We start from the raw sequence: 24,595 nt of genomic DNA on the forward strand, positions 1-24,595 counted from the left end.
TATGTCACAACAATGCTGTGTAACAAACAACCATAAAACCTCTGTGATAAGAATTGCTCAAATATTTGGGAAACCAGTCTAAGTCAGAGTTCACAGTGCTCAAATGTCAGATAGGCAGCTCTTGTGACCCTACTGAGCTCCTTCTCTTGCCCAGGAGGTGGCCAATTATTGGATTGTCTAGGCTGGCCTCAACGGTGAGAGGGTGGGAGGACCAGGGTGAAGTTAGCTCTGCTCTACATGTTTCTCATCCTCCGGAAGACTAGCCCAGGCATGTTCTCATGGAATATCATGTAGAAATATGCAGGATCTCTGAGAGTTTGGATCAAGACTGGTACACTACCACTTATACCATATTTGAATGGCCAAACTACATTGCATGGGGTGGGGGGAGGGTATCACTCTTTTTATGGAAAGAACTCTAAAGTCACTGAAAAATTACATGAATTGAAGGAGAGGTGAAGATTTGGAGTCATGAATATAATCATCCACCACAAGGAAAAAGGGGAAGATGAGCACTGAACCAGGCAACTGCAATCTGTGCTACAGCATTTTTAGTCTGTTACAGAATTGTATTACTAGACATTTTTCTGTCCTATGCTCTGTTTTAAAAATGAGGAAATTATTATAAAAGGGAAAGAGAGAAAAGAGCTAATGCAAGTCATATATGACATTATTTGCTAATTTAATTATTTCGTGACTCATGTTCAATTACTAGTGGAGTATGTATTAATCTTAGCATTTGCCTATTCTTATCATAGGCAGAAAATCGCTAAATGTGTCCAAAACCTGACTCTATTTAATCCAAGACAGCTACACTACGTTTTCCAGTTAGTGTGACCATAGGATAAGTCTCCAGCCAATGGAATGTGAGAGATGTGATTACTACTCCAGGCCTTGTTCATGAAAACCTCCTTCATAAAATTCCCCTCTCTTCCTCCCTCTCCTCCATTCATCACTGAATGGAAATACTCTGAGGCAGAGCCATAGGATAAATGCTAACTTAGAGAACCACTCTTGCCCCCTGCCCTAGCCTCAACAACCTGCACTAGAATATGAAATGAGCAAGAATTAATGTTTTGTGGTGTAAATACACTGAGATTTTCCAGCAAATACACTATCCTACTTATATAGTATCCTCCAAATAGTATGCATTCATGTCTTCCCTTAAAGTTTTGTTAAGAAATAAAATTAATATTCCAAACCACCTGCCAATTTACATAAGAAGTTTTTTTATTTAAATAAAAGAACACTTTTGCATGGCCAGGGTGTGCCTCAGTGGTTGAGCATAGACCCAGGAATCAAAAGGTCACCAGTTCAATTCCCCATCAAGACATATGCCTGGATTTGTGGGCTTAATCCTCTGTGGGGGTTGTGCAGGAGCAGGAGGCAGCTGATGAATGTTTCTCTCTCATCAATGTTTTTATCCCTCTCCCTTCATCTCTCTCTAAAAATCAATAAAAACATATTTTTAAAAAGAACACTTTTTACTAAAGGATTGCCATATGGATCAGTGGAGAGAGGGTTTCAGCTTACAGTGGCCCTAGAAGATGCTAGGGTTTCATTGAGCACTATTACTCTTAGAACCGTTAACCCATGCTAACCTGAAGTGAAGATAAAGGAGAGCTGAGAAAGAGACTTGAGACATTGGAACTCCAAGCAGTAAGATGATACTCAGCTCTGCTCCCAATGACTCTAATAACTCCTTATTTGGGATCAACTTATAATTTTTTCAAAAATACACATACTGCTGGAAATAACTCCTGTCCATTTATTCAATGATCACTCTAAACATGCACTACAATAGCCCCACTAACTGTCAGCAAGTTAGGGGAAGGGGGGTGGGAAGTCAGCTATGAGCTGACTTGAAGACAGTGTGTGTAGCTGCTCCTGCCATTGCAACATTAATTAGCATCTCAAATGGGCCAAAGAAACAAGAAGTTAGGACAGTGGTTTTCAACCCTTTTATCTCATGTCACACATTAACTAATTACTAAAATTCTGCAGCACACTAAAAAATATATTATATTTTTTGCTGATCTGGCAAAAAAATAGGTATAATTTTGATTCATTCACACCAGACTGCTATTGTTGTGTTGGCTATTGTCATTTTTTTATTTGACAGTCTAAGGGAAAAGAAGTCAGTGCCCCTGAGTAAATAGTCAAGTAGGCATGTTTTAAAAATTCTTACTGCACACAGGAAAATCGCTGAGCTAGGATGAAAGCACTATCTAAAAAAACCAAAGGTTGCAAAAAACTGCACAGAATTGTTGTAGGCTTTTGCTGAGTCATCTTCCTCTTTAGGGTGAGAAGCAGGGTACTTTCTCATTTTCAAATAAAACTAACCAGAGCAAAGATGAAAGTAGATGAGTCATCCTAGACATTTATAATGGCAGGCAGAAAGGTTTTGCATATATATAGTTTGAAACAGGCCTTGCAAATTATTACATTGGTTCTCATAAACACAAACGTATCAAAGAGTAACAGGGGCAGTTGAGCTAGATGTTGAACTTGAAGGCTGATTTCAACTGGCTGCATTTTTATGATATCTCATCAAATTTAAATTGACGTCCAGATTTTTTATTCTTGTGCTCTAGGAAAAAGAAACATAAGACATACAATTACTCAGGAATAAATACAAGCCTTCCGAAGTACAGAAACTTGGAAGTAAACACTTAGGTCCCCCATGGAATTCTCAAAGGGTGGTCTAGGATAGGTGTCTCCTCAGAAAAAAAAATTTAGTAAAGCAGAAGCTCTTATTCCAGCAATGCCCACCTTTGCCCTGGCTCTCAGTTGTTTTAAAAAAGCTTTAATTCAGAACAGGAGCTGAGAGAATAAACAAAATGTGACAAAAAATGTACCAAGCTTTACCCAGGACATTGTAAACTCAAAGTTTCACACTGATGTCTTCTTTTTGTTTGTTTGTTTTGTTTTGTTTTTAATTTGTCTGTATTGTTGAAAGTATTACAGATGTCCCCTTCCCCATGCCCCATTGATCCCCTCCACCCTGCCCCTGCCCCCTTTCAGTGTCTCTTCCACACTGTTCTCTGTCCATGGGCTATGCATATATGCAGATAAGTTCATTGGATAATCTGCCTTCTTTCTAATGGGTTTACATTTTTCAGTCTTCAGTTCCTACCTGCAATCATTTATCTCCTGGAAGTAGATGATACCCACGGTGACCAGGATAACCAAGAAAATAGAGGATTTCAGATAGAGTATGATCAGTAAGTGTGACACTGGAAATACCAGGATTCTCGCACCTTTAAACAGAGGGAACATGGGTAGGGGTAAGGAGTCATTTCTAGAATTTTTCTAATAAACAAATTAGAGTCGCTAGTTTAAAAGAGCCCTTTAAAATATTCCTAAAAGTTCATATTACCATAATCAAAACACCTCTAGATTAGAATTTGAATGTTGTTAATGTACCACTCTTTCATGACAGAGTTTAGGAATCATACCTATGTTTAACACATAGTTGATTTTCAATAAATATTTTCTGAATGAATAAGTGCAAGTAAGCACTTCTAATACTTCACAATTTTATAATAAAAATATAAATGTGCTTTATAATTTCTTGTGTAAATGTTATCCTTTGGCGAGTTATTCTTAATATTTGGACACTAAGACTTTTTACATAGTGAGGTGGTTTTGTCACTGAGTTGATGTAACCCCTTTAGTGGGGCATTTTATGTCTTCCTTTCATTTACTCACCTGTGAAATTCCCCCAGGAATTTTTGAAAAGACAAAATGGGGCTAATTAGGAGCAGTATTCTGAAATTTTTTTTCTCTTATGAAAATGAGAGTCAAAGAGAGTGTGAATGAGAGCCAAAGAGAAAGTGAGCCAAAGAGAGTCTGATTCTTGGCTCCTAGAGGTCAGGTCACCCATTAAATAACCTGCTCAAATACTAAACTAGAATGCTGTCCGACAATCTCCGAGGCACAGTAAGGGAAGAAGATGAAGACACATCACAGCCCTCAAATACCAAACAATCCAATTGGAAAAGTCAGATCCATACAAATGAAAAGATAACTTACAAGGCAACAAACAGTGCTAAGAGAGCATTACACATTATCTAAGGAACAAGAAAGTTGAGTCAATTCTAAGTGGGAGGTCAGGGTGAAGTAGGATGTGAACTGGGCCTTACTGATAACAGGATTAACTAGGTCAGTGATGGCAAACCTTTTGAGCTCGGTGTGTCAGCATTTTGAAAAACTCTAACTTAACTCTGGTGCAGTGTCACATATAGAAATTTTTTGATATTTGCAACCATAGTAAAACAAAGATTTATATTTTTGATATTTATTTTATATACTTAAATGCCATTTAACAAAGAAAAATCAACCAAAAAAATGAGTTCTCATGTCACCTCTGAAAAGCGTCATAGGTTCGCCATTACTGAACTAGGTTAAGAAAAGAAAATACTTCTCAAGAAAAAGAAACAATTTAAGGAAACCAAGATGGTGGCATAGGTAAACACCAGAGATTGCTGTCTCAAACAACCACTTCAAAAATACAACTAAAAGATGGAACGGACATCATCCAGAACCACAGGAAGGCTGGCTGAGTGGAAATTCTACAACTAGAAGGAAAGAGAAAAGCATACCGAGACTCAGAGGAGGTGCAGTAAGGAAGTAAAATACTAAGGTGCGGAGGTGCATGTGGAGCGGGCTGGTGGCTGAGGGCGCGGTTTTTTATTTCAATCGGAAGGGAGTCTCAGGCTCTGAGCTCCAGTTCCCGGTGAGTCCTAGGGACCCAGACTCATACGGGAGAAGCAGGATTGTCTGGCATTGGTCGGAACCCAAGGGCAGCTTTCTCTCCGAGGGGCTTGCAGCGAATACCCAGGACATTGAGAAGCAAAGCCTCTGAGGGAAGGACTCAGAGCAGCCATAACTGCTAGCCCCACCCCGTTGATCCCATGGGACCTGCCCTGCCCAAGCCCTGCAGGGAGGCTTTTGCTGGATGGCCTCAGGCAAAGGCTAGATTAGCACCTCTCTAGAGATCCAGGAGCCAGGAAATCCAGAGGTCAGAGTGGGACCATCCAGTTTGCAGCTCTGTAGAACCATAAAGGACACACTCAGGGGGCAGACTCAGTGAGCACCAAAGCCCCATTGAAGCAAGTCTTGCCCCAGAGGGGTGTCTCCAGCACAGAAGTTGTCCCACTGCAGACACAGCTGATTCTCACAGCCAATTGGCCTGGAGGTCAATTCCTCACAGTGATAACTACAACAATCAAGGCTTAACTACAACAAGACTGTGCACAAAGAACACAAGGGGGTGCACCAAAAGTGTCTACCTCAGGTAATTGGGACACTTAGCACAGAAAGTCACTCTATCGACACAGCAAAGCATAAAAAATGCCGAGACAAAGAAACAGGACACAAAAGACAGAAATGGAGGAAAGCAAACTGCTGGATATAGAGTTCAAAACCACACTTTTAAGGTCTTTAAAGAACTGTCTAGAAGCTGCCCATAAATTTAGTAAGGCCCTCGAAAAGACTGGTGAGATTGCTGATAAATGTAGTGAGATCCTCAAGAAAACTAATGCGACCCTCAATGTTGTGATAAAAGATCAACTAGAAATTAAGCATACACTGACTGAAATAAAGAATATTATACAGACTCCCAACAGCAGAACAGAGAAGCGCAAGAATCAAGTCAAAGATTTGAAATACGAAGAAGCAAAAAACACCCAATCGGAAAAGCAAAATGAAAAAAGAATCCAAAAATACTAAGATAGTGTAAGGAGCTTCTGGGACAGCTTCAAGCGTACCAACATCTGAATTATAGGGGTGCCAGAAGAAGAGAGAGAGCAAGATATTGAAAACCTATTTGAAGAAATAATGGCAGAAAACTTTCCCTACCTGGTGAAAGAAATAGACTTACAAGTCCAGAGAAGTGCAGAGAATCCCAAACAAAAGGAATCCAAAGAGGACCACACCAAGACACATCATCATTAAAATGCCAAGAGCAAAAGACAAAGAGAGAATCCTAAAAGCAGCACGAGAAAGAAGGTCAGTTACCTACAAGGGAGTACCCATATGACTGTCAGCTGATTTCTCAACAGAAGGGAGTGGCAAGAAATATTCAAAGTGATGAATACCAAGAACCTACAACCAAGATTACTTTACCCAGCAAAGCTATCATTCAGAAGTGAAGGTCAGATAAAGAGCTTCACAGATAAGAAAAAGCTAAAGGAGTTCATCACCACCAAACGAGTATTATATGAAATGCTGAAAGCTATCCTTTAAGAAGAGGAAGAAGAAGAAAAAGATAAAGATACAAATTATGAACAACAAATACACATCTATCAACAAGTGAATCTAAAAATCAAGTGAATAAATAATCTGATGAACAGTATGAACTGGTGATTGTAATAGAATCAGGGACATAGAAAAGGAATGGACTGACTATTCTTGGGGGGCGGGGCAGTGCGGGAAGAGATTGGACAATTATCGTGCACCTATGGATGAGGACAGTGGGTGGGAACTGGGTGGAGGGGAGTTATGGTGGGGAAAAAAGAGGAACCTATGTAATAATCTGAACAATAAAGATTTAATTTTAAAAAAAAGAAAAAATGGGACTGATGGACTACTTAATAGATAAAAATAGGAAGTCTGAGCTTATTTCTTGATTTAGCACTTAACAAAGTTACATATTCAGAATAATGGCTATTTACTTTAACCAAATGGCTATTTACTTTAACCAAAATTGCAATATATTGTTATAAAAGAAAAGGAAGGAAGGTAAAGTGAAACTCTCATTAACCATAATAGAAAGTGGTCACATTATGTCTAAAGTTGATATTTTAAGAAATATCAGAAGGGGCACATTATTTAGAAAAATTAAGCTATTTACCACACACCTAAAGATTTGAATGTATTTGCTTCTATGTAACTGAGGATGGAGAGGTAAAGGTGGAGAGCCATAGATGTTGCAATAATATAATCAAGAAATTCTAGAAAGAGCCTAGAGAAGAAAATTCTACCACACTAAAATTTTGTGAAGAAAAGTTATGGGTGATTTTATCTTTCTAGTAAAAGTATAAGCTTTTGTTTATTGTTTAAGATTATTATTTACCCCTCTACTATAGATATTCATTTAAAAGTACACTACTCAAGCCAATTTACTACTAGATAGAAGTGAACATTAAATACTTTTTATTTTAATGATTAAAAAATATCTTTCTTTTAAAATATGGCTCCTTACTACAAATTTCTGTATTATTCTTCTAGATATCCTGCTTACTTGGTGTAAGAGAAGGAGATAACACAGAAGGTGGAGAGAACATCCTTGAGAGAAATTCTCTACAAACTCCTTTTCCTTCTTACCACAACTCCTCTGAAAGAATGGAAAATCAAACACAAAACTAGAATTACTTACCTGGATTCAGCTCTATGGACCGACTCCAGTTGCCAGTCTCATGGAAGACAGAGCAGGACACAATAGACACATTGCCATCTGCCCAGTGGCACATGCTCTGGACAGTCACTGTGCCATTGCTCCAATATTCATACGCAGGGACACAATCTCCCTCTGGGATCCAGGAGATCCGGGCAGCTGGCCTCCCTGCAACTGCCTTACACACCACACTTCTATGCTCGCTTTGAAACAGAGTCACTTCAGGGGCCACTGCAGAGATGAAGAAAATGTTATAGTCCTAACACATTAGACATAGAATTTAGAGAGATATTCCTTTAAGTCCAAAATCTGGTTTTCTGAAATACCACAATGTATAATGTTCCTTACCTAACACTTGGAGTTGATATCCATGATGGAAATTCCCAATAAGTGTTGCCACTGTACACCTGTAATACCCTTCATGAGTGATGGCCACTGGGTCAATCTGAAGGGCAGGAATCTGGTCAGGTCTGTAGAGCCAGGTCATTCTCTCGTCAGTGCAGTTTATTTTTGAGATCTTGTTTGGGTCTCTCCTGTGGGTTCTGATACAGGGAGGCTTGTCTCCGACGAATATTTCCCATGTTGTTATAAGCACATTTGTTGACAGGATAGGAGGGCAAGAGAGCACAGCCTTTGTATCCACCAGTACAGGCAGGGAAATATCAACTGCACTCACACACAGATACACAAAGAATAAAAAAGAAAATCTTGGTAAGAACTTCATGTGTTATATTTCCCACAACATCCTATATAATAAGAGAGAGAGATGCTAATTAGCCCAGATATGCTAATTAGTCACAAGCGGTATGCAAATTGACCATCACTCCAGCACACATGGCCGCCCCCATGTGGTCAAAGATGGCCGCCCCCATGTGGACACAAGATGGGTGGCAGGGGAGGGCAGTTGGTGGGGACCAAGCCTGCAGGGGAGGGCAGTTGGGGGCGACCAGGCCTGTAAGGGATGGCAGTTTGGGGCAACCAGGCTGGCAGGGGAGGGCAATTGGGGGCAATAGGGCTGGCAGGGGAGCAGTTAGGCATCGATCAGGCTGGCAGGAAGAAGTGGTTAGGGGAAATCAGGCAGGCAGGCAGGTTGGGAGCCAGCAGTCCTGGATTGTGAGAAGGATGTCCGACTGCCTGTTTAGGATCGGGCCTAAACGTGTGGGATCGGGCCTAAATGGGCAGTCGGACATCCGTCAAGGGGTCCCAGATTGGAGAGGGTGCAGGCTGAGCTGAGGGACACCAGCCCCGCCCCCCAGTGCACGAATTTCATGCACCAGGCCTCTAGTATTACATAAAGTTGTACTAGCACATTACTTTGCTGGTGGTCCTATTCCAAAAATATGAAACTTAAAGAATTAAACATTCACAAGATGTATATAACATGTTAAACCTTTTTCAAAGATTAACTGATTTTCTCCTATATTATGTTATTAGGTAAACAGTATCTATTACGAAAAAAACCAAGATGGCGGCATAGGTAAACACCGGAGATTGCTGCTTAGCACAACCACTTCAAGAATACAACTAAAAGATGGAATGAACATCATCCAGAATCATAGGAAAGCTGGCTGAGTGGAAATTCTACAATTAGAAGGAAAGAGAAAAGCATACCGAGACTCAGAGGAGCTACGGTGCAGAAGTAAAGTACAGAGGTACAGAGGCACATGCGGAGAGGGCTGGCAGCTGAGGACACGGTTGTCTTTTTCAATCGGTAGGGAGTCTCAAGCTCTGAGCTCCAGTTCTGGGCGAGTCTCAGGGGACCCAGACTCATAAGGAAGAAACTGTACTGTCTGGCATTGGTGGGAACTCGAGGGCAGCTTTCTCTCAGAGGTGCTTGCAGCGATTGCTGGGACACTGAGAAGCGGGGCCTCTGAGGGCAGCCATAGCTGCTTCCTTCGCCCTGTTGATCCCCTGGGACCCCCACTCCGCTCAAGCTGTGCACCAGCTTTTGCATATGAAAGGCCTGGCCCTTTGCAATCTGAAAATTACCTAAAAAACTTGCAGCTGGTCCAAGGCCCCACAGCAACTTGCATTGCTTCACAGCTGAGCTCCTGCTGGGTAGCCTCAGGCAGAGGCTAGATTAGCACCTTCTTAGAGATCCAGGAGCCAGTGTGCTCGGTGGTCAAAGTGGGACCATCCAGATTGCAGCTCCTCGGATCCATAAAGGACACACTCAGGGGGCAAACTCAGTGAGCACCAAAGCCCCACTGAAGCAAATTGACCATCACTCTAACACACATGGTCACACCCATGTGGTCAAAGATGGCCACCCCCATGTGGCCACAAGATGGCTGGCAGGGGAGGGCAGTTGGGGGAGAGGAAGGCTGCAGGGGAGGGCATTTGGGAGCAATCTGGCCGGCAGAGGAGCAGTTAGGCATTGATCAGGCAGGCAGGCAGGTTGGGAGCCAGCAGTCCTGGATTGTGAGAGGGATGTCCGACTGCCTGTTTAGGATCAGGCCTAAACGTGTGGGATCGGGCCTAAATGGGCAGTCAGACACCCGTTGAGGGGTCCTAGATTGGAGAGGGTGCAGACTGTGCTGATGACCCCCCCCTCCCCCCGCTGCCCCCAGTGCACGAATTTCGTGCTCCAGGCCTCTAGTATTACATAAAGTTGTACTAGCACATTACTTTGCTGGTGGTCTTATTCCAAAAATATGAAACCTAAAGAATTAAACATTCACAAGATATATAACATGTTAAACCTTATTCAAAGATTAACTGATTTTCTCCTATATTATATTATTAGGTAAACAGTATCTATTATATGTGTGAAAAAATTTTTAAGTATTTTGAAATTAATTTAGGAGTTTCAATATCTATAAAAAAAAAAAACCAAGAAAATGCAATTCTCAACTAAAAGAGAAAGACAATGCCCTGGCTGGTTTGGCTCAGTGGATAGAGTGTCGGCCTGTGAACTGAAGGGTCCCAGATTCGATTCCAGTCAAGGGCATGTACCTTGGTTGCAGGCACATCTCCAGGAAGGGTTGTGCAGGGGGCAGCTGATCGATGTTTCTCTCTCATCAATGTTTCTAACTCTCTCTATCCCTCTCCCTTCTTCTCTGTAAAAATAAAATAAAATATATTTTTAAAAAAATAAAAGACAAAGACAATGAATCTTTTGGTCAGAGTCTATCATATTTATTTTATACCTCATGCTCCTTGGGGTAGAAAATGGAATAATTAGTGATGTGGCTATGTCCTTCTAAGTTTTGATGAGAGAGAATAAATCAGTAATATTAAATATAAATGCCTATCCCCAAAGGTGACACTTCAGACAAAAATAAATATGGAAAGTGTTATAAAAAATAACTAAGATGGCATTCAAGTTGAGCAAGCTAGAAATTTGTAAAGTTTTTTTTTCAGAATCGGAAAGTCAGCAAATTCAAAAGACCCTTCCTTCCTTCTTTCTTTCCTTCCTCCCTCCCTCCCTCCCTCCCTCCCTCCCTCCCTCACCTTTTTTTTTCTTTTTTTATTTTTTCCTTCCTTCCTTCCTTTCATCCTTCCTTCCTTCTAATTTGACACACTCCCAAAGAGATCAACTACAAACTTTTTCATGGATTTTGTTGCCATAAAATCACTCTAATTATGAGGATAATATATAGAAATTGACTCCTTTTGTTCACTTTTTAAAGTAAAAATTAAGTGCTGAAACCTACAAGTATTTTCCAACAAGGAAGCTCACATTTTTCCCATAAATTGACATGATGTGTCCATGACTGTTAGGGGTTTGCGGAGAGGTGACTTGGTATACCTGTTACAGCTCACCTATAACAGAAGTGTGAGGAATTTCATCACTTTAACATGAGCTATGTCGTGGGGCAAAATTTTTATGTGAATGAAGCTTGCTTGTGCTAAACTCTGCATTTATCTCTCTCCTCTGTTGGTGTCACCTGCCTTTTCTGTGAAGTACTCAAGCCTTTGAATTTCACAGCCAAATAAAGATCACTTAACTAGATGAGGAAGAGGGGAGACTTTAAAGCTGATCTGAGAGGCAGTTAAATATGGAATTTAAAGAGAAATTTATCTCAGTCCCAAATCTGATTATCTGAAACGCCACAATGTACAATGTTTCTTACCTAACACTTGGCTTGTTGGGAACCACTAGAGTTAGATGTGGGTAAGCTAAATGTGCACAAGGGAAAGATGCTGAAGATTAAGCCAGAAAGAAAAGAGACTGGTGAGCCCCAGCCAGTGTGGCAAAGCGGTTGAGCATCAACCCAGGAACCAAAAGATCACTAGCTCGATTCCCACTCAGAGCACATGCCATGCAGGAAGCAGCTGATCATGGTTTTCTATCTCTCTATTCTTCTCCCTTCCTCTCTCTCTAAAAATCAATGAAAACATTAAAGAAAATAAAAAAGACTGGTGGGAAAGCAAGTTGTGAAGGTTCCCTTACTTTTCTAAGAGTTTGGACTTTAGCTTGTAAAAACTAGGAGTCTTTAATGATTTTGCCATTAAAATGTTTACCCTCAAGATCAGACTATACTATTTTTTAAAAAGAAAGTATTAGCTACTCATATAAACATATACATTTATACAGGGCCACAGTATCCAAAGAAGTAACTCTCTGATAACGAACCTAATCATGGTGGATATTCTGTTCTTTCACCTTCCTCCTTTCTATAATTTTCAATCACCCTTCCTTTTTAATAGTAGTTCTTATGGAACCGCTATTATTTCACCCTTTCTTCACCATCATTTTCCTTTTTAATGCTGATAGTGATAAGTTACAATGGCTAGTCTCTACCCCACACTCAGTGGGTTTGTCATCTAACACTAAATATTTTCCATTTACTCCTGTGATCAGGATGATTTCACCTCCTACTTCACTGAAGAGATAAAGGGTAGATTCTCATATTTTGCTCCAGAACCATCAGTCATATCCCATCTTTTCTGGATCCTTTGTCTATATAAATATCTCCCAGTCTGACCCAGTCTTGTACACACAAACAAAATCCAGTTGTCTTTGGGGCATTTCCTTTCTTTTCTCACTATCATCCACGAGTTTCAGTCCCCATTACCATTCACCTAGATACTGCAAACACCTCCAAATTCTGTCTCTGTCTCAAACCCTCCTGTCTTCAATTCATTCCTTATATTGCAACCAGTTACATCGTTCTATAACATGGATGTGATTCACTCAACTCTAAGACCCCCCGCCAGGCATCTCTCACTGCCTGAAAAAAAAAAACACATTTAAATGCCTTTGTGTTGTTTTGAAATCCCTCTTTTTCAAAATGACTCACCTTCCAACAATCACTCCCTACTTTGCTCCCCCACTTCAGAAAGAAAACACCAAGCACAATTGCATTCTGTGTCTTTCCTCACATGTTCCTGTGGTCTGGAATGACCAACACAACCTTCTTTGTCTATTATAATACTCCTTACTCTAGTGTTTCTCTTCAGAATGTATAAATATTTTTAATTTTTATTATAATACTCCTCTTCCTTTAAGACCCAGTTCCTATGATACATCCCCTGTGAAGCCTTCTCTGAGCCTTGGTGCTAACAGCTCCCTCCTCTAGACTCCTGGCACACTTGATATGACAGCTGTGCTCATGTCTGTGTGTGATCCCTAAAACTGAGCTCCCTGGGGGTTCTCTCTTGGTCTCATCTTGCTCATCTTTGTGTTCCCTGTAGAGCCTAGGACAGTGCCTGATAGAGCAAGCTCCACAATTTCCCAATGGAATTCAATTGCTTTGGAGGCATTGGGGCAGAATCATTCAGGTTCCCTCACCCCATAGCATTCAGATCACCATATTCTTCAACTGGGCACAAGGCTGGCCTTCAAACCAGACCATCAACTATGTTTCTAAGGAAGTTCAACACTCCATTCCTTTAGTACTGACGTCTGGGTGGTGGGCAAGTATATTACCTTCCATAGGATATTCTGAATGATTCTGCTTTCTGTCCATTGATGAAGCTAGAAAAATATTCAGAGAAAAATAAATGAAATCAATTTTAGATACTTAAATCAAGTGGAAGCTGCTATTCTCCACAAAAACTTATGTACAACATGATAGAAAATCAGTTAACCATAACTAAATTACATTGAAAGACTTGCAAAACAAACTAGAGTTACTTCATCATTAAATGGAAAAATATGTTAACATTAGAAAATTACATTTATAAGCTATTGATCAATGATTTCCCATTTATGGGACACCTTGTTTTATTCTTGACTACATTTTGCAATGGTAACCCTGCCTCTACCCCTCCCCTAGCCACAGTGGATTGGCTTATCATAGGCACCTCATATGAGCTGGGCTGATTACAGTCCTTTATCCAGATGCCACCTCTGATTAAAGTTGCTTGGTCCAGTGGTGGGCACCTCACCCAGCTGGACAAATCAGGGTACTTTCTTGAGAATTTTGCAACCAGAACTTAGAAGAATAATTCATTCTTCTTCCTCATTTTTTCTATTATGATGGTTAATTTTATATTAACTTGGTTAGGCTATAGTTCCCAGATATTGAGTCAAACATTATTCAGCGGTTCTCAACCTGTGGGTCACGACCTCTTTGGCAGTCGAACGACCCTTTCACAGGGGTCGCCTAAGACCATCCTGCATATCAGATATTTACATTACAATTCATAACAGTAGCAACATTACAGTTATGAAGTAGTAATGAAAATAATTTTATGGTTGGGGCACCACATGAGGAACTGTATTTAAAGGGCCAGAAGGTTGAGAACCACTGTTAGATGTTTCTGAGAAGATATTTTTAGGTGCTATTGACATTCAAATCAGTAGACATTGAGTAAAGCAAATTAGTCTCCACAATGTGGGTGGGCCTCAACTGGTCAGTCAAAGGCCTTAAAAATAAAAGACTGACCTATGAAAGGTAATTCTGCCAGAAAACTGCCTTCAGGCTTGAACTGCAACTCTTACCTGGGTTTCCAGGCTGCTGACCCACCCACTCCAGGTGGCATCCTCTAACAAAGAGAAACTCCAACTTGGCATTTTGAATTTGGCAAGCTTCTATAATTATACTAGAGGCCTGGTGCACAAAAATTTGTGCACTCGCGGGGGGGGGGGGGGGTCCCCCAGCCCGGCCTGTGCCCTCTCGCAGTCTGGGACCCCACAGGAGATAATGACCTGCTGGCTTAGGCCTGCTCCTGGGTGGCAGAGGGCAGGCCCAATCCCTAAGTGCAGCCCTTGGTCAGGCTCAGAGCAGGGCTGATTGGGGAGTTGGGGCGCCAACCTGTCACGCACAGAGCAGGGCCAATCAGGGGGGTTGGGGCTCCGTACCCTGTCACACACAGAGCAGGGTCAATCAGAGGGTTGGGGAGCTCCCCCCTGTCATGCACAGAGCAGGACCGATCAGGGGGTTGAGGAGCTCCCCCCTGTCACTCACAGAGTAGGGCCAATAGGGGAGTTGGGGCACCGCCCCCTGTCACACACAGAGCAGGGCGGATCAGGGGGTTGGGGCACTGCACCCTGTCACATTCAGGGCAGGGCCAATGAGGAGGTTATGGCTCTACCCTGTCACACACAGAGCAAGGCCCATGGAGGGGGGTTGGGGCACCACCCTCTATCACCCACAGAGCAGGGCTGATCAGGGGGTTGGTGCGCTGCACCCTGTCACACACAGAGCTGCAGGGTGATCAGGTGATTGGGGAGCTCCCCCCTATCAGGCACAGAGCAGGGCTGATCAGGGGGTTTGGGTGCTGCCCCCTGTCACGCTGATCCCGGTGCCGGGAGGCCTCGCTGCTCCACTGATCCTGGTGCTGGGAGGCATATTACCCTTTTACTATATAGGATAGACGCCTGGTGCATGGGTAGGGGCTGGCTGGTTTGCCCTGAAGGGTGTCCTGGATCAGGGTGGGGGTCTCCACTGGGGTGCCTGGCCAGTCTGGGTGAGGGGCTGAGGGCTGTTTTCTGGCTGGCAAGTGACTGAAGTTTCCAACCGCTCCTTGTTTTCTTTTTTTTTTTTTAATTCTGGGCCAGCTTTAGTTCTGAGGCCTCGCTGCTGAAAACATTGATACAGTGTTGCGGTCAGGCGGGCTTTCAGTCCGGCTGGTTTCTGGGGTTTTGTTTAGCTTCTTATTTGCAACATAGTACATAGTTGCTTAGAGTTGCAGCTGAGAGGCTGGCAGCGGCAGGCGGGGAACGTTGGAGTCCGCAGTCACTGGAGCAAGCAAGCCTCCCTGTTTGCTTCAGTGCATGGCTGCCAGCCGCCATCTTGGCTGACAGTTAATTTGCATAAGGATATGCTGATTAGCCAATGGGAAGGGTAGCGGTTGTACGCTAATTACCATGTTTCTCTTTTATTAGTGTAGACTAGAGGCCTGGTGCACAAAAATTTGTGGACTCGGGTGGGGGGTGGTTCCCCAGCCGGGTCTGTGTCCTCTCCCAGTCTGGGACCCCTTGGGAGATAACGACCTGCTGGCTGAGGCCTGCTCCCAGGTGGCAGAGGGCAGGCCCAATCACTAGGTGCAGCCCCTGGTCAGGCTCAGAGCAAGGCCGATTGGGGAGTTCGGGCGCTGCCCCCTGTCATGCACAGAGCAGGGCCGATCAGAGGGTTGGGGCGCTGCCCCCTGTCACTCACAGAGCAGGGCCCATCGGGGGGTTGGGGCTCTGTACCCTGTCACACACAGAGCAGGGTCGGTCAGAGGGTTGGGGAGCTCCCCCCTGTTCCACACAGAGCAGGGCCGATCAGGGGGTTGAGGAGCTCCCCCCTGTCACTCACAGAGTAGGGCTGATAGGGGAGTTGGGGCACCGCCCCCGTCACACACAGAGCAGGGCGGATCAGGGGGTTGGGGCCCTGCACCCTGTCACTCTCAGGGCAGGGCCAATAGAGAGGTTATGGCTCTACCCTGTCACACACAGAGCAGGGCCCTTGGGAGGGGGGGAGTTGGGGTGCCGCACCCTGTCACACACAGACCAGGGAGGATCAGGGGATTGGGGCGCCTTCCCCTGTCAGGAACAGAGCAGGGCAGATAGGGAGGCTGTGGCCCTGCCCCTGTCACACACAGAGCCGCAGGGCGATCAGGGGGTTGGGGAGCTCCCCCCTATCAGGCACAGAGCAGGGCTGATCAGGGGGTTGGAGTGCCTTCCCCTGTCACACACAGAGCTGCAGGGCGATCAGGGGGTTTGAGCGCTGTCTCCTCTCATGCTGATCCCAGTGCTGGGAGCCTCGCTGCTCCGCTGATCCCGGTGCTGGGAGGCATATTACCCGTTTACTATATAGAATAGAGGCCTGGTGCATGGGTGGGGGCCAGCTGGTTTTCCCTGATGGGTGTCCTGGATCAGGGTGGGGGTCTCCCTGGGGTGCCTGGCCAGGCTGGCTGAGGGGCTGAGGGCCGTTTTCAGGTTGGCTGGTGACTGAAGCTCCCAACCGCTCCTTTTTTTCTTTTTTTTTTTCTATTCTGGGCCAGCTTCAGCTCTGAGGCCTTGCTGCTAAAAACATGGATACAATGTTGCGGTCAGGCTGGCTGAAGCTCGGCTGACTGAAAGCCGGCTTCTGGGTTTTCGTTTAGCTTCTATATTTGCAACATAGTACATAGTTGCTTAGAGTTGCAGCTGAGAGGCCAGCAAGTTAGGCGGGGAATGTTGGAGTCCACAGTCACTGGAGCAAGCAAGCCTCTCTGTTCACTTCAGTGCATGGCTGCCTGCCGCCATCTTGGCTGACAGTTAATTTGCATAAGGATATGCTGATTAGCCAATGGGAAGGGTAGCAGTTGTACGCTAATTACCATGTTTCTCTTTTATTAGTGTAGATGAGCCAATTTCTCAAACCTCTCTCTCTCTCTCTCTCTCTCTCTCTCTCTCTCTACACACACAGACACACACACACACACAACACACACACACACTGTTGTTCTGTTTCTCTGAGAAACCCTGACTCATACATTTATTTGGCAGAATAGATAGCTACTAGTAGCTACTAGGGCAGGGAAGCTGGGAAGGGGAGAAAAGGGGAGTTTATATCACCCACTGGACAAAGAAGTCAGCTGTTTTAGGACTTGCCAAATAGGATGACCAAATATATTTGCAAACATTTCAAGATAATCCACAACAATGAAGAAAGGGACTTTGAAACCTAGTCAGCTACCCAAGATATTTGGCAGGGAAACTTTGAAACCAATAGGGGGAAGGGTATAAAACCCCTTTAACCCCCACCAGTAGAGGTGCTCAGACTAGCTGAGCTGCCCACTTGTGCTTTATGCCAAGTGCATTCTTAATAAATTCTTGCTTCACTTCCTTAAAAAATTTGCTTGCTTTGCTTCAAAACTAGTTTCTGTCATTTGTCTGAATTCCTTCTCAAAAGATTGACAAGAGCCAAGGAGGGGAGAGCCACCTCTGACACACAGAACTTTGGTAACACATCTACTTTGGGAAGAAGGAAACAGAAGCAGTGTGTGTGTATGTGTGTGTGTGTGTGTGTGAGAGAGAGAGAGAGAGAGAGAGAGAGCAGTCTTAACCTAACTCAAATTTCTAATATTGTAGTTCCTGAGACTCTAATGTGTTTCTTCCTTTGGGTTTTACAGGGTTTCTGACAAAGTAGCCATAATCTATTTTGTTTGATTTCTGAAAAACTTTTGTTTTGTGGTACTGTTTAAAAAACAACAATAATTTTTAAAATATTTCTTGCCCTGGACGGTTTGGCTCAGTGGATAGAGCGCTGGCCTTCGGACTGAAGGGTCACAGGTTCAATTCCAATCAAGGGCATGTGCCTTGGTTGCGGGCACATCCCCAGTGGTGCGTGTGCAGGAGGCAGCTGATCGATGTTTCTCTCTCATCGATGTTTCTAACTCTCTATCCCTTCCCCTTCCTCTCTGTAAAAAATCAATAAAAATATATTTAAAAAATAAATAAATAATAAAATAAAATATTTATTATTATTTAAGGGCCTAAAAAAGTTCTTCTGTTGGATCTAACAATTCAATAACACCAGGAAGTGTTACCTAGACACAAGAAAAGGAAAATGGTAAATATTTCTTCTTTTTTTAAATTCTCACCCGAGGATATGTTCCCACTGATATTATAGAGACATGGAGGGGGAGGGGCAGAGAGAGAAGTATTGATGTGAGAGAGAAACATTGATAAGTTGCTTCCTCTATGCACCCCAATCAGGGATTAAACCTTCAACCTGGTTATGTGTCCTGACCAGGAATCAAACCCACAATCTTTCGGTGTAGAGGACAATGCTCCAATCAACTGAGCCACACAGCCATGGCAATAAATATTTCTATGTGTCAGTTCCTTCTACAGTGTCTTATTTAAAGCCACATAAAACCTTTTTTTCTTTAATAAATATACTAGCCATTCTGCACCTAAAAAAAAGGATGAAGTTAGTTCAGTTTGCAACTTAATTGTACATGTGCTTTCCCTCAAGGCAACAATCACACTTTGCTGTGCAACAATATTACATTATATGTATTTCCAGTTTCATATATAGAATATTAAAAAGATGATGTATCAAGCATGGAAATGTAATAAAACTGATATTTTTACTGATTCATCAGGAATATTTCTAAGTGTAACTGGAAGGGTGTGTGCATGTGTATGTATGTTCAAATGAAGAATACAATGGTTATTAGTACAGCTTGGTGCTTGTAATGGGTTGAATTATGTCTGCCAAAAATTCAGTCCTTACCCCTGTTATCTCAAAATGTTACCTTATTTAAAAATAGGTTATTTGAAGATGTAACTAGTTAAGATGAGGTCACACTGGAGTAAAGTGAGACCCTGATTAAATATAACTGGTATCTTTCTAAAAAGAGGAAATTTAGCACACAGACGTGCACAGGGAAAACACCATGTTAAATTGGAGTTATGATGCCACAAGCCAAGGAATAACAGAAGCTAGGAGAAGGTCTGAAACAGATCCTTTCCGAATACCTTCAGAGGGAGCATGGCCCTCCCAACACCTTGATCTCAGACTTCTAGCCCTAAGAACTGAGACAATAAATTTCTGTTGCCAAAGCCACTCAGTTTGTGATACTTAGTTTCAGTGGCCCTAGCAAACTAATTGCAGTGCTCCTGACTTTATTCATACTAATGGATCAGTAATTTTAAAAATGTTTAAACCACTTTATTAAGGTATGATTGACATGTGAAAAACAGTATATATTCAATGTATATAGTTTTATGAGTTTAGGGATAAGTATTCATTCATGAAACCATCACTACCATCAAGACCAAAGACATATCTATCATATTTCAGTAATCTGAAGTTCCCTCCAATCTCTATTATTATTATTATTATTACTAGAGACCTGGTGCACAAAAATTTGTGCACTCGGGGTGAGGGGGAGGTCTCTCAGCCTGGCTGTGCCCTCTTGCAGTCTGGGACCCCTTGGGGGATGACCACCTGCTGGCTTAGGCCCGCTCCCCAGGGGATTGGGCCTAAGATGGCAATCAGACATCCCTCTAGAAGCCTGGCAGCCCTTGGGGGATGTCCACTTGCCAGCAGGGAGCAGACCTAAGCTGCAGTCAGACATCCTTAGCGCTGCTGAGGAGGCAGGAGAGATTCCCACCGCCACCGCTGTACTGACAGCCATCAGCCTGGCTTATGGCTGAGCAGAGCTCCTCCATGTGGGAGCTCACTAACCACCAGAGGGCAGCTCCTGCATTGAGCGTCTGCCCCCTGGTAGACAGTGTGTGTCATAGTGACCAGTCATTCCAAGTCTTTTTGCTGTTAGGGTCAGTTTGCATATTACCCTTTTACTATATGGGATAGAGGCCTGGTGCACGGGTGGGGGCCGGCTGGTTTGCCCTGAATGGTGTCCCAGATCAAGGTGAGAGTCCCGCTTGAGTGCCTGCCCAGCCTGGGTGAGGGGCTGATGGCTGTTTTCAGGCTGCCCGCACCCCCTTCAAGGTGGGGGTCCCCACTGTGGTACCTGGCCAGCCTGGATGAGGGGCTGAGGGCCATTTTCAGGCTGGCCAGTGACTGAAGCTCAAAGCCTCTCCTTTTTCTCTCTTTTTTTTTTATTCTGGGATTTATTTACCTTCTATAATTGAAACATTGTTGCTGTCACTGGAGCTGAGAGCCAGCTCCAGCTCTGAGGTCATAGCCTGCTGAAAGCAGGTATCTGGGGTTTGTTTAGCTTCTATAATTGAAACTCTGTTGCTTTCGGAGCTGTTGCTTTCGGAGCTCAGAGCCAGGCCGCGGCAGGCCGGGAACCTTGGCTTCCTCCATCACTGGAGCCAGCAAGCCTCATGTTCGCTTCAGGTGTGTGGCTACTGGCCGCCATCTTGGTTGGCAGTTAATTTGCATATTGCCCTGCTTAGCCAATGGGAAGCGTAGCGGAGGTACGGTTAATTACCCTTTTTGTCTTTTATTAGATAGGATGATGATGATTATTATTGTCATTATTATTATTACTAGAGGCCCGGTGGACAAAATTCGTGCACTGGGGGAGTGTCCCTCAGCCCAGTCTGCACCCTCTCCAATCTAGGACATCCTTCACACAATCCAGGACTGCTTGCCCCTAACTGCTTCTGCCTGCCAACCTGATCACCCCCTAGCTGCTCCCCTGCTGGCCTGGTCCACCCCCAAATGCTCTCCCCTGCCAGCCTGATCTCGCCCCCAACTGCCCTCCCCTGCAGGCATGCCCCCCCCAACTGCCCTCCCCTGCCAGGCTGATATCACCCCCAACTGCCCTTCCCTGCCAGCCTGATCTCCCCTAACTGCCCTGTCTTGCAGGCCTTATCTTGCCCCCAACTGCCCTCCACATTCAGCCAATTTGGTTCTGATTGTCAGTTTCTATGCCAGTCAGCATCTCTGAGCCTATCAATGGGGCCTGATCAGAAAGGCGGGGCTGATCAGTCGCCCTGTGGAGGCCTGGAGAGAATGGAGGTATGGCTGCTGACCAGGGCTGGAGCTAAAGAAAGAGGCAAGTGCTGATCAACAGCTGCCATAGAGGCTACAGATCAGACCCTGCCTCTCTCTTCAAGCCTCTCTCTGGGCCTGATTCGCAGCCCCCTCAGCAGTCAGTCATCTTAACTAACTGCTATGCCTGCAGCCATAGTAGTCAGTGCTGGGTCACCCCTGCGACCCAGCACTGACTGCAGGACTGACTTCCTATTGGTCGAGCCTCCTGGTCCTTGTAGAAGTGATGGACCCAGGGTTTTTACATATTAGGATTATTATTATTATGTGTGTGTGTGTGTTAAACACTTAATGTAAGATCTAGTCTCCTGACAAATTTTAAGTGGGCAATAGAGTATTTATTGTTAGCTATGGACACTAGGCTGTATAGTACTAGTAAATCTCCACGAGGTTTTATCTTATGTAAGTGAAATTCCGTACCCTTTAACCATCACCTGCCACTTTCCCCTCCCCAGCTCCTGGCAATAACCATCCTACTCTCTGCTTCTGTAACTTTGACTATTTTAGATTCCACATATAAGTGAGATAATACTGTATCTGTTTTTCTGTAAATGGTTTATTTCATTTAGCCTAATGTCCTTCAGGAACACCTATGTTGTTGCAAATTACAGGATTTCCTTCTCTTTAAAGGTTGAATAACATTCCATTTTGTGTATACACCACAATCTATTTATCTTTTCATCCATCAGTGGACATTCAGGTCATTCCATACCTTGGCTACTGTGAATAATGCTTCAGTGAACATGGGAGTGCAGGTGTCTCTTTGATATCCTAATTTCAAATCTTTTGGATAAATACCCAGTAGTGGGATTGCTGAATGTCATGGTAGATCTATTTTTAATTTTTTGAGAAATCTTCATACTGTTTCCATAGTGGCTGTACCAATTACATTTTCACCAGCAGTGTACAAGGGTTCCCTTTACTCCACAACTTCACCAACACTTATATTTTGTATTCTTAATAATAACCATCCTAAAATGTGTGAGGCAATACCTCATTGTGGTTTTGATTAGGATTTACCTGGTGATTAGTGGTATGTAGTGCCTTTTCATATGCCTGTTAAACATTTGTATGTCTTCTTTGGAGTTATATTTATTCATGCCCTTTGTCCATTTTTTAAATTGGGTTACTTGTTATTTTTCTATTGAGTTGTAGGACTTCATTATGTATTTTAGATATTAACCTCTTATAAAATACAGTCATGAATGACATAGCAACTTTGAGTCAACAACAAACTGCATATGCAACAGAAGTCCCATACATTATAATGAAATTGAAAATTCTATTGCCTAGTGATGTTATAGCTGTAATGCTTTACAGTATATTTGTGGTGATTCTGGTGAATACAAACCTACTGTACTGCCAGCTGTATAAAAATATAGCACATACGATTATGTACAATACATAATAAAAATAAACAGCTGGTATTGGTTTGTGTATTTACTATATTTTTATCATTATTTTAGAATGTATTCTTTCTACTTATAAAAATACAGTTTACTATAAGAGGAATACAGTGTTAAGCTTGCAGTAGCCTCACATATTTCGTGCTTACCCTGACTCTTGATTTCATCATTTTCTCTTGTGCTTGATTTAATCTTATGTTGCTTTATACAATAACATGCTGTACAGGCTTGTAGCCTAGGAACAATAGGCTATACCACACAGCGTAAGTGTTTAGAAAGGCTGCACCATGTGGGTTTAAGTAAGTATACTCTATGATATTTGCACAAGTATGAAATCACCTAATGACAAATTTCTCAGAGTGTATGTCCATCATTAAGTGCTATATGACTGTATATGGTTTTTTTTTTCTTTTTTTTTTAATATATTTTTATTGATTTTTTTACAGAGAGGAAGGGAGAGAGATAGAGAGTTAGAAACATCGATGAGAGAGAAACATCGATCAGCTGCCTCCTGCACACCCCCTACTGGGGATGTGCCCGCAACCAAGGTACATGCCCCCGACCGGAATCGAACCTGGGACCTTTCAGTCCGCAGGCCGGCGCTCTATCCACTGAGCCAAACCGGTTTTGGCGACTGTATATGGTTTATAAATATTTTCTCCTTCTGTTGTTGGTTTATTGTATTGATTGCTTTCTTTGCTGTGCAGGCTCCCATAAAAAAATAATTTGTATCAGTTATGGCCTTGGGACCAACTATAGCAACAGGGACTATAGTATATAGCCTACCTTTCTTTTGTAAGTGTTCTCAGAAATTGTAACCAAAAAGAATCCTGGAAAAGCTATGCCTGAAAAGAGTCAACTTAATGTAAAAACAAACAAAAACAAGCAGATATGAATGGTGCAAAGAGTGGACTGCAGTATATGCTTTGAGCACCCATTGCAGATCCTTTTTTACCAAATCTATGCACTCATCTCCCATCTGCTGAGAATGTTGGTTTAAAAGCTCACAACTGCCCCCCTTCTTTGGTGAATTGCCCTCAGTTGAGTTGAAATTGCCTCACCTGAGAAAATACACACTGCTCACCCTTCACCATCCCAACAGCTGACAGCCAATGCCTGAGTGGTACAGAGCTACAAAAAGATAACTAACCCCTTTCCTCAAGGTGGAACCCACTCTGAAATGCATTTTATGTTCCAAAGCTTTAAATGGGAGCAGCCTGAATCTAGTCACCAGCTGAATTCACATCCTTCCTTAGCTTTCTTCCCTTGTCCTATCTTGCTTCTCTCACTTCCACTCTTCTAAGAGTAATGAACCTCAATAAACCCATATTTCTATGCTACCTGTACTACAACAATTTGCTTGCTTTTTGACTAGTAAAATCTATCTTTCTCTATAGAAATCTGGGTATTGTAATTTACTAAGGAAATCCATTTACACTAAGATTATAAAATATCTCCCAATACTTCTTCTAACATTTCTATAGTTTCATTTTTATATTTTACCATTTAATATATCTGTAATTTATTTTTTTGACACCTTGACAGGATCTTTCCCTCCCTCCCTTCCTTCCTTCCTCCCTCCCTTCCTTTCTTCCTTCCTTCCTTCCTTCCTTCCTTCCTTCCTTCCTTCCTTCCTTCCTGTCATCCTTCCTATGTATTTATTTATTATTGTGATAGTCAGTCATCCAAATATCACTCATTCAATTTCCATTCTTTCTGATTCAGGTTTTAGTTTTTAATCTTTGTAATAAAAAGAACCAATAAACATATACATCTATTTTATTGATCTATTTGTCTATTTATATGACTTTACCACATTAATATAATTTTTATTTTGCACTTATTTTTGATAATACAAGTCCTCTTTCATTGTTCTTTGTTGTTCTTTTTTATTCACCAGAATTTTCTTGGCTACTTTTGTAGTTTTTTCCTTACTTCCATATAATCTT

General features: G+C 42.8%; 1 protein-coding gene across 2 annotated transcripts in view; it reads right to left on the reverse strand.

Moving 5' to 3' along the window:
• Window positions 1–1,083: 1,083 nt before the first annotated feature.
• CD200R1L (CD200 receptor 1 like) overlaps window positions 1,084–24,595 on the reverse strand; it is a 57,223-nt gene continuing 33,711 nt past the window's right edge. The window contains exons 2-6 of one of the 2 annotated variants that reach the window (XM_070403553.1): window positions 13,275–13,322; window positions 7,748–8,065; window positions 7,382–7,630; window positions 3,137–3,260; window positions 1,084–2,590 (exon numbers count right to left, since the gene is read on the reverse strand). In XM_070403553.1, coding sequence (XP_070259654.1) covers window positions 2,578–2,590; window positions 3,137–3,260; window positions 7,382–7,630; window positions 7,748–8,065; window positions 13,275–13,322 — 752 coding nt within the window. In that variant the 3' untranslated portion in view covers window positions 1,084–2,577. The remainder of the gene's footprint in view (window positions 2,591–3,136; window positions 3,261–7,381; window positions 7,631–7,747; window positions 8,066–13,274; window positions 13,323–24,595) is intronic. The other variant, XM_070403554.1, reaches the window with a different exon arrangement.

Source organism: Myotis yumanensis, unplaced genomic scaffold, assembly GCF_028538775.1.
Source record: "Myotis yumanensis isolate MYYU_CA2020_CCGP unplaced genomic scaffold, mMyoYum1.0.hap1 SCAF_2, whole genome shotgun sequence".
NCBI lineage: Eukaryota > Metazoa > Chordata > Mammalia > Chiroptera > Vespertilionidae > Myotis > Myotis yumanensis.